Source organism: Sinocyclocheilus rhinocerous, unplaced genomic scaffold (genome assembly GCF_001515625.1).
Source record: "Sinocyclocheilus rhinocerous isolate Xijiao unplaced genomic scaffold, SAMN03320098_v1.1 scaffold558, whole genome shotgun sequence".
NCBI classification, from domain to species: Eukaryota; Metazoa; Chordata; class Actinopteri; order Cypriniformes; family Cyprinidae; genus Sinocyclocheilus; species Sinocyclocheilus rhinocerous.
In genome coordinates, this window is record NW_015634502.1 from 178,910 (window position 1) to 189,416 (window position 10,507).

General features: G+C 36.9%; 1 protein-coding gene and 1 long non-coding RNA gene across 3 annotated transcripts in view; one reads left to right on the top strand and one right to left on the bottom strand.

Moving 5' to 3' along the window:
• Positions 1 to 2,874: 2,874 nt before the first annotated feature.
• The window catches only part of LOC107745744 (uncharacterized), a 13,416-nt gene continuing 5,783 nt past the window's right edge, over positions 2,875 to 10,507 (bottom strand). Inside the window, exons 2-3 of the long non-coding RNA XR_001640627.1 lie at positions 8,603 to 8,608; positions 2,875 to 2,885 (exon numbers count right to left, since the gene is read on the bottom strand). This is a non-coding gene — a long non-coding RNA (uncharacterized LOC107745744). The remainder of the gene's footprint in view (positions 2,886 to 8,602; positions 8,609 to 10,507) is intronic.
• LOC107745743 (properdin-like) lies at positions 5,337 to 9,596 on the top strand. 2 transcript variants are annotated; one of them, XM_016559696.1, is made up of 11 exons: positions 5,337 to 5,386; positions 5,994 to 6,077; positions 6,330 to 6,474; positions 7,032 to 7,198; positions 7,283 to 7,453; positions 7,531 to 7,725; positions 7,809 to 7,982; positions 8,080 to 8,271; positions 8,895 to 9,006; positions 9,152 to 9,260; positions 9,371 to 9,596. In XM_016559696.1, exons 2-11 carry the CDS (start codon positions 6,023 to 6,025, stop codon positions 9,380 to 9,382), a joined length of 1,332 nt encoding a protein of 443 aa, XP_016415182.1. In that variant the 5' UTR covers positions 5,337 to 5,386; positions 5,994 to 6,022; the 3' UTR covers positions 9,383 to 9,596. The 2 variants fall into 2 exon arrangements, with proteins under 2 accessions (XP_016415182.1, XP_016415181.1); XM_016559695.1 differs by lacking the exon at positions 5,337 to 5,386 and adding an exon at positions 5,683 to 5,773.

Consider the following 10,507-nt stretch of genomic DNA (forward strand, 5'->3'; position numbering starts at 1 on the left):
AGAACAAATAAAGAAAAGAGGATTTAAAAATGAAAAATAAAAAAAAACACCAAAACAAGTATTAATCACGGTGCATGAAAGATCTCATCATATCTCTTTAAAAATGAAATAAATTTTTTGTTATTAATTACTCTTAGTGATTTAATTAAATGTTCTGCTTCACATACGAAATCTATAAAAGTAGGTATTTTCTTAAGAAACCTTTGTTTGTTAAAATAGAATTTTGCCACAAGGATAAGAAAGTTAACAGCAGATTCTAAAGATTTGTTTTGGTTTTCAAAAAAGCAAATGTCCCACACATAGACTGTAAAAAACACCGCGGTTTGACGTATGACCTAGTCACGTGATAGGTGTTTGTCCAATGACAGCTCGAGCAGAGGGTTTAGTTTAGAGTCTGTTTTCCTTTACATGTTTTCCAGGCGTCTGTGTGGTTGACAGCTAAAAAAAGCATGGCGTGAATGTTACGTAATAAAAGGTGGTTAGATTCCGCCAGTAGAAGATAGATGAATATTAATGAAGCTGTATGAATCATAAATGTTATTTCCCGCTAGGGCTGAAATCGTACCGAGACGGACTAGTTGCTCTGAGCTACTGGAAAATTCCATGTAATACATTTTGTTAAATGTTAACAAATGAGCTCAATTTAATACATTAATACTAATAATAATAATCGTAATTTAATGTCTTTTGTGAGTTCTAAAGTGCTCCTCTAGACGGGGCCATTAGATCGGAGTCTAACAGTAAACAGATGGACATTACCAAACAGATGGACTTGTAGTTAAATATGATGATGCATCACCAAAGAAGATATTTAGCTGAATGTCCTGCTCTGTCCAGACAACGAAACAGGAGTGATAGATATAGAATAGATCAAACACGAAGTCGTTCATTTATAAACTTGTCTTTTGTTATAGCTCTCAAATCTCACCTTGAACTTAGAACACAAAGCATTTGAGGACAAGTTTGCGCTCAGGTTTTTCCTTGGCTATATGGTGTCGAGAGCGCTGCACTTCCAGCTGTTTGCAAACAAACCTATTGCTCATATGAGGACTTGAAATAAAACTACACAACAATTGCACAAATGAACATGAAACATTGACAATAAATGCAGATGTTGGCCATATGCCACACCCACATAGGATGTTTTATGGGATGGAATGGATTTAAGCATGGCAATATCATTTCACTGGTAACGTAAAGCATAATCAAATCAGCTCAAATATTTTACACTATATCATACAATGGGTGAGGATGCATAGTTTGTAAGGCACAGGCATTCTAATCCAGCAGAAATTTGTGGCGCTTTCAGATTCCACATGACCAGTGTTGGGGAGTAACTACATGTAAAGGAATTACGTAATTTAATTACAAAATAAATGTAATTGTAGTCAGTTACAGTTACTGAGAAAAAATGTGTAATTAAATGACAGTTACTTATGACAATGTTAACGATTACAAAGGGGTTACATCTGAATTTTTTCACACACACACACACACACGTCTGGTCAGCTATCCTTGTGGGGACATCCCATAGGCGTAATGGTTTTTCTACTGCACAGACCGTATATTCTATTGCCCTACACCAACCCTACACCTAAACCTACCCCTCACAGGAAACTTTCTGCATTTTTAGATTTCCAAAAAACTTAATTCTGTGTGATTTATAAGCTTTTGTACCCGTGGGGACCTCAATTTAGGTCCCCACCGTGACACGAGTCCCCACGAGTCTGTCTGTATTCAGGTTTACGTCCCCACCAGGATATATAAACCAGTACACACACACACACACACACACTTAATCGATTTCTTTCATAAATTGCATTGACTGCTCTAAAATATGAGACATCAGTGTCACATGATCATTTGAAAACTTGTTATTTCCTATTTGGGTTTATGTATAGGCCTATTTTTTATTTTTTTTAAATGAACAGTTTTTTCCCCAGGCATTGTTAGATTGCAGTGTCTCCTGTCAAAGCTATGCAAAGATTTGATTTCAAAAACAGTATCATAGCTATTAAACTATTTCTTGTTATGATTTTAAATCTGTATTTAACCTCAGAATGATCTCAAAGTAAGTCTGATTTTGTGGTGGCTGTGTCAATAAATTAAATTATTATAATCTTAATTCAAGTGATGAAGGTCAGACTAATTACAACCCCAATTCCAGAAAAGTTGGGACATTTTGTGAAATGCCATAAAATCAAGAATATGTTATTTGTTCATTCTCTTTAACCTTTATTTAATTGACTAAAGTACAAAGAAAACATTTCCAATGTTTTCACTGGCCAACGTAATTTTATTTTGTAAATATAAACAAATATTGGTTTTGATGGCTGCAACATACTCCAAAAAACGCTGGGACAGTTTATTACTGTGTCGCATCAACTTTCCTTTTAATTACAGTGTTTATTTGTTTGGGAATTGAGGTTACTAATTGTTGTTTTGCAAGCAAAATGTTCATTCAGTCTCGCTTGATACAAGACTTGATGCACAGCAGTCTGTGATCGTCAGTGTCTGATTCTCCTTTTCATGACTGGCCATACATTTTCAAAAGGAGACAGATCTGAACTGCAGGCAGGACTTGATGGCAGTTTATGTCTCTGTACAATTTCAATATATGCCTCCATGTCAATGTTACCTTTGCAAATATGCCGGTCACTCATGCCGTTTGCTCTGCTGCACCCCCATACCATGACAGACGTTTGCTTTCGCATCTGTCGCTGGTAAAAGTCTGGATGGTCCCTTTGGTCTTTGGGACTGAGAACTCGACATCCATTTTTCTCAGAAACCAATTGAAATGTGGACTCTTTTGACCACAGCACACATTTCCACTGTCTTTTTGACTATCTGAGATGAGCTCTGGCCCAGAGAACCCGGCAGCATCACTGCATAGAATTGATGTATAGTTTTCTCAGATTCAAGTTGCATTATTGATGCAGCATCAGATGTGTTAAGTGACAGCGGTTTTTCGAAGTACTCCTGAGCCCATGTGGCTATATTTAACACCGCAGCATGACGGTTTTGAATCCAATGCCATCTGAGGGCTCAAAGGTCATGCACACTCAGCTGAGGTTTCCTGCCTTGCCCTACACAGACTGAGATTTCTCTGGATTCCCTGAATCTTTTCACAATATTATGTATAGTAGTTGGTGAAATACCTAAATTCTTTGTGATTTGGCATTGAGAAATGTGATTTTTGATTTGTTTGAAACTTCTCTCGTGAAATTTGGCACAAAGTGATGAGCCATAATCCAGCTTTGCATGCAAAGAGGAAGACTGAGATGCTCCTTTTATACCCAAACATGACACACTCACCTATTACCAATTCACCTGCTTACTGTGATATTCTGTAATGGATATTCTATAACCTTTTCACTTTTATTTTGCCTCTGTCCCAACTTTTTTGGAGTGTGTTGCAGCCATCAAAATCAAAATTTGTTTATATTTACAAAATACATTTAAGTTGGTCAGTGAAAACTTTGGAAATCTTTTTCAAATTAAATAAAAGTTAAAGAGAAGTAACCAATCACAGATTCTTGATTTGATTGCATTTTACAAAACTTCCCAACTTTTCTGGAATTGGGGGTTGTGGTGTTGAACACTATGTAAGGTTAACCCTGCCTGGTTTAAATGTTTGAATATGACTAACAGTTGAAAACATTAGAAATTTAGAAAAATAATTTAAAAATTAATCAAATGTAATCAGTTCCATTTCTTTAATAAAGTAATTGAAATAGTTACATTACTTATTACATTTTAATTAGGGTAACTCGTAATCTGTAACCTATTACATTTCCAAAGAAACCTTCCCAACACTGCACATGACCATAGTTATATAGATATTTTAGTGCATAACTGCTAAGAACCTAAATGTGGTTGCACAATGCATAAAAATATGGTTGTGCAATATGCAGCTCGAAAAACCACTAAGCTGCCATTTCATGTAGCTGACTTTTTCCTTTTTTTGGCTGTGGTTTGTTGTCGGTGCCGGGCCGGCTAATGCACTGCCAACATGGCAATGCGAAATGCCACTTATTAAGATGTTCTGAATAAACATTTTAAGTAGCATTAGATATATTTACACAGACTGTTTAATGCAGATCAATGGTGGCGTGAATGCACTCAAAACAATTATAATTTCATAAATAATGTTATGAAATTAATGTTTTAAATATAAAATTTTGAACATAGGAATATGAAAAAAATATGGGGGCGGGGATTCATTATGTTTAACTATTAAACTAAAACCGCCAGTAGCCACTGTCTTAAATGAGTCATAGAATCATTAAATTAGTTCAAAGGACTGATTCATTCAGGAACAAAGTGACTGATGATTTTACGAATGGGTAATGTAGCCTAATTGAATCATTGGCTTGTTCAAAATATTGATTAATTCAGGAAGCGAACGCCTGTGTTGCTCGGAGATGAGCCACAATTCTGCTGTGGGTTAATTTTGATTTTTCATTAGTGATATAGAGCAAAAACAGACAATACTGTGTCTAAAATGTAAGTCACTTAATATTAACTTCTTGCTTCTGAACAGTATAAAATCTACATCACATTTACAATTAAACGTTTGGGAAAACAGCACACTTCTTCCTCTGAAGTTGCTTAACTGTAAAAAAAACAAAAAAAACAAGAACTCATACATACAAAAGTCACTGTCACTGCGTGAGAAAACAGACATGTGGCATGAGAAAATGAGAACAGTGAATGAGCTGAATGAGTAAAAGTTGGCAGCCCTGTGTCCATGCGTGCTTGTCTGCTTGTTCATTCAGTATTCGTTCATTTGGTAACACTTTAGAATAATGGTCCGTTGTTAACAAGTAACTATGCAGGAAGTAATAGGTAGTACTACATGAGTAATTTAATAAGTTAGTTTGCTACTACTTACTGCTTAGTTAATCTTGCTTCTCTGTTAGTTAATAGTATTAAGTTAAGTATTAATGTAGTACTACCTAGGCTATTACTTCCTGCATAGCAACTTGTTATCAACGGACCATTATTCTAAAGTGTTACCGTTCATTTTAAGGATGAACAAGGAATGTTTATTTGGCAGTAATCATGTTAAAACCGTAACACGTATATCTCTGAGAAAAAAAGAAAAGAAAAAAAGCTGGTATAAGCTACCAGTCGACTGACTTTTGATCAAAAGTTTTGACACGACAGAATGTTTTTAATGATGGTTTCTAATGAACTTTGACATTATTAGTTTGCTGTTTACCCTTATGTAAAATGGAAAAATGGAGTTCTGCGGAGGTCTTTTGTTGAGATTTTTTTTTGTACTGATCGCCCCCTACCACCACCCCTAAAAGGAAAAGAAAAGAAAAAACACACACACACACACACGCACACACACACACACACACAAGCTTGGACGGATCGGGTAAGTTTGTTTTGCATTCAAACTTGATTTCATGTATTATGCCGCTTTTATCTGAAATAATGTAATATGAGTGTTGGTGGGTTACGACACTTGAAAGAATTTAGAGAAAAGCTTTGACCGGACGTGACTGTGCTCAACAACTGCGCTGAACTGTTGAAGGAGTGGAACTGAAACTATTTTATTCTTTCACAAACCAGCAAGTAATTCTGATGAATCTGCAAAATCATTTTCGAATAAGGGAAGCTGGTTAACCTCTTTCACAATTAATAATTCCTGTTTTCATAAACAGCTCTCTAAGGTTTTTACAATTCCCTGTTGAGGCAGGGTGAAACAAACCACTCGCAATTACAGTCTCTTAAGCTGCCATAATATAGGGAATTTTGTAAGGTAAGTGGCTAAATTTGACATTGGGTCAAAATATTGAATACATAATGTATGAACTTAAAATCTGAACCCTTAATTTGTATTATCAATTCATTTATATTAAGCTATACTCAAAAACCCACACCCACATTTGTTTGCAGTTTCAGTTGTTTGTTTTGATTAGTCATAATTTTACAGTCTTTTTATTTGCAGTAATTTTATTTACAAGTACTTCCACTTTCAGAATCAAGCATTTCTGTCACTGATTCAGCCATGAATCTGATCTTGTGGGGGATTGTGCTCCTCGGGATTTACGTCCAGCAATCAGGTAGGAAATGTTTTATGACAATATATAATTATTCAGTCATATCTAAATGAATATTAAGCAAAAATATGGCTAGCTGACCAACCTTTTTCTCAAAACCTTGTTGTACCAACTTTCAAGTTATCTTTACTGAAACAACTGAATAATGCAATTTATTTAATATTAATGCATCCTGGTCATCTGTGCCATGACACATATCAGGCAGTAAGTGTAATAAGTATTTTATTATTTCATTAATTTGGTTTCTTTCTTAAGTTTCGGAGATGGTGGAGTGTTTTTCATCATTTACCCTGTCTACTGGGAAATGTGGTGATCTTTTGGGCCAGGTTGAAAAAAACTCCTGTTGCTTGAACCCCAGCTATGGCTACAAAGAAGCAGATGGCGTTTGTAGGTTCTGTGGGTAAGCTTCGTTGATGTGATGCTTATAATGTTCATGTCCAAAAACCTGTTATGATAAATGTCACATTGAGCTACATTATTGTTTATTAAACAAATGATAATTTTAAGATGGGAGAACTATTTCCTATTTACTTCCTATTTACTATTTCGTAACACAGTACACTTTTTCCTTAAAGCTTATGACATGCAGACATGCCCATAATGCCCACATCTCAAAATCCAATCATCAACCGATGCATAGAACCAAGTCGCCACCCTACATTTTTTCTTTTTCTATAATCTGTTACATTCTGATGTACGTCACAATATGGCAGAGATGATCTGTTGCTACTTTCGTTAAATCACAACTTTAAAATAATGCAATGTTAATGGTCTTTTTTGTGGAAACCTTTATAAATAGTAATGCATTTTTTTGTGAAAACTTTCACCAATCACCATTTCACATTTCAGATAATTTAACTCTTGAGGCTACTGAATTAGCTGAACTGAAATTAATGAGATCAAATGCGTACAGCATATCACTTAGAAACATCTTGAATGTTGAATGTTGACCTCCAGGCGGGCGGCATGGTCTGAATGGACTCCCTGGGGCGAGTGCTCAGTGAGTTGTACAGAGGGAGTCAGTCAAAGGCGACGATCGTGTCACGGAATTGGCGATTGCACAGACCCTGAAAATCTGGGAACGGTTCAAACTAAACCATGTGTGAAACAACAATGCTGCCCAGGTAAAAAGAACATTAATTAATTGTAACATTTCAACATAAAGGTTTCTATGTCCTTTCTCATGTTTCTGTATATATATTGTTCAGTGAAAGGTGGCTGGTCAGAGTGGGGGAAATGGCAGATATGTTCAGTCACATGTGGCGATGGAATTAGAAAAAGGCAAAGAACATGCTCTGAACCCATTCCACAATGTGGGGGCTCCTGTAGCGGTGAAGAGGAAGATACCACCCCTTGCTCCACTGAAATAATCTGTCCGAGTAAGTATAGTTTTCTTTTCTTTTTTTACTTACAGAAGATACTGAAAATTAAGAACATGCTCTCATTTGACGTCTAGCTCATGGTGGTTGGTCCAGTTGGGGAAGTTGGGGTCCATGTCCAGTTACTTGTCTTTATGAAGGACACAGTCTTCAAAAAGAACTTCGTAAAAGGACATGCACCAACCCTACTCCATCTACCGTTCCACGTGGAAATGACTGCGAGGGCTCCGACACAGACAACCGCCCTTGCAGCGGGCTACCGTTCTGCCCAGGTCTGCCTTTTGTTTTCTTCTATAAAACAGCCAAACATACAAGAGGATTTTAGAAACCAGAGCTTTATATCTCTGCTCCACAGTTAATGGAAACTGGGGCGCTTGGACAAGTTCCACGTCCTGCTCTGTGACGTGTGGAGTGGGTCAGCAGACTCAAAGACGGATTTGTGATTCTCCTAAACCAGCACATGGTGGAAAACAGTGTCGAGGTGAAGAGCAACAAACTGGTATCTGCATCATTCTTGTCAACTGTCCATGTAAGTATTGACAGAATGCAAGATTTATCTAAACAAACGAACAAACAAAATCGATTGTTTAACATTTAACATTTTTCTCTTTGTCTTTTTCTGTCAGTAAATGGGATGTGGACCGAATGGGGCGAGTGGAGTCATTGTAAACCACCTTCCACTAGAAATATCACATGCAGAAACAGGGAGGGAAAACGAAGGAGAGAGAGACTCTGTGTTGATAGTCAACACAATGGAGACTTATGTGATGGAGAGATTGTTCAACATGACAACTGCTATGAAATTGATAAATGTGACAGTGAGTGCAAAGAAAAATCATAGCTGTCCGAAATTGCATTCTATCTATTAGGCAATACATTTGGTTTAAAACTTACTTTACAACATAAAAAAAAAATTATGCTCTATATAGTATGAATATGGGTAGTATGAATGAAATTCAGACATACTACATCCACCATGTTGTCACTGTCATGTGACTTACCAGCCTTCACTGCCATTCACAAATCCTCTTCTGTGGCTTCATGGCACAGTGAAGTGTCCATTGGATGCCCACTTTAGAATCTCAAGAGAAGTAGTAGGTCATTTAGGTACTTTTTGCCTACCGTTTTTTGAATACTATGAATTTGGACATACTACTCTTTTGTCTGACTGTTTTTCGCATTGTTGTATTATTGTATAGTATTGTAGGCATATTCAAACACAGCATAAGCTACATAAATGCAAAGCATGCTCATTTTGATTGTTTAGCATCAAAATGTGTCACGGGAAGATTAGTGCACTTCAAACTTATTGTATAATCTCTACATATTGTGAATGATGATGTTAGATGATGGTTGTTCCTAGTTTCAGACAAAATTAGGATTTTTCAAACTATCGTAGGTGTAGGTGTAAAGTAACAAATAACTCTCTGTCTGTGTTCAGTGAATGGCGTCTTGTCAGAGTGGAGTGAGTGGAGTTATTGCAAACCTGATTGTGGGACAGACTCTAAACAAATAAGAGAAATAAAGTGTGTTGCTGACATCTCTTCATACAGGTAGGAGAAAAACATTTCATGCTACTAATTGAAATAAGACTTTGTCTATAATAAATCATATAGTTGTGCAATTCTATTGCATTGTAGGTTGTGCATTGTTTCACAATCATCTTAAATATTCTTTGGCTTTCTTTATCTCCCATAGATCCCAAGACCGCACTATTTTTACAGGGACGCCACGTGTTAAATGTGAGGATCTGGAAGAACAAATAGAGAGAAGACCATGCAAAAATGTTCCTGAGTGCGTGGATAAGGTTGTAATGTTATGCTCAGAGCTTATATATATTCATTTTTACTAATGAAAGTGAATACATTTGAATTTTAACATCATATTCTTTCTGCTTTCCTGTATGAATGAGCACAGAGTGCAGAGTAGTTGTTGAAGACAAGAGGACCAGTTGCCGTACACAGTACCTCGCCGGCAGTTGGAAGAACCTCAGCATGCCAAGCTGTTCTCTTATGAAATATGCTACTAACAGAAAAATACTTGCTTTGCTAGTCTTTGTTATATGGACTGGATTGATTGCTGATTAATGCACAAATTTGTAAACTCTGCTTTGTTGCCACAATAAAGTATTAAAGTAAAGCAATATGATGTAGTATATGGGCAGGGCCGCATTAACCACTGGGATAGGCGGGGCTGAAGCCCCGGGGCCCGGACAAGGATGGGGCCCGTGATTGGCTGTGGAGTAGATTGACTGGTCATCGATAGCGCCGATTGCCGAAGAACCCTCTCCTCACTTATTAGCGCTATTATTTAGTGGAGCTTTTCCATATATTCCATGCATTACCGTTAGAGATTAAAACGTCACGTCGTGGACCGGGAACATGGAGCAGATAAAATCACAGCGTCATCGTCCCCACAGATTTTAGGTTAGTTTGATTAACAAGTTAAGAACTTGATGGACGTATATTGCTTTTTGTGCTTGAACAAAGTATATTCGCTTATGGGTTGAGAGATAAACCGGTAGAAATATATCAATCGTTTTGCGCGGCATGATGTAGGTTAAGCTTTTCATTTAAACGCATTTTAAGCATTGTGATTTAAAAACAAATTTAACTGTTCAGGGACATTAAGCAGTGGGGCAGAATTCATTTTGGCAAATGCGCGCGTTAAGACGGTCACGGCATGATTCGCGTGGCGCGCACCTGCTCTACAGCGCCAGTCTTGAGTTATTTTTCGCGCCTTGTGCTTAAACGTTCAAATGCACAGTTATGTGTCAATGTCTCCACGTCAACACAGTCATTTGTGTCTTAAATGAACGTTAATAGGCTATACGAGATCCTAATATGATGAGATTTTAAAGGGATAGTTCACCCAAAAATGAAAATACTGTCATCATTTACTCAGCCTCACGTTGTTCTAAACCTGTATGAATTTCTCTGTTCTCCTCAACATAAAAGAAGATATTTTGAAGAATGTTCGTAACTAGAAAGTTTCTGGTCCCCATTGACTCCAGTAGTGTATTTTGTTTTTCATACTATGGAAGTCATGGGGGCC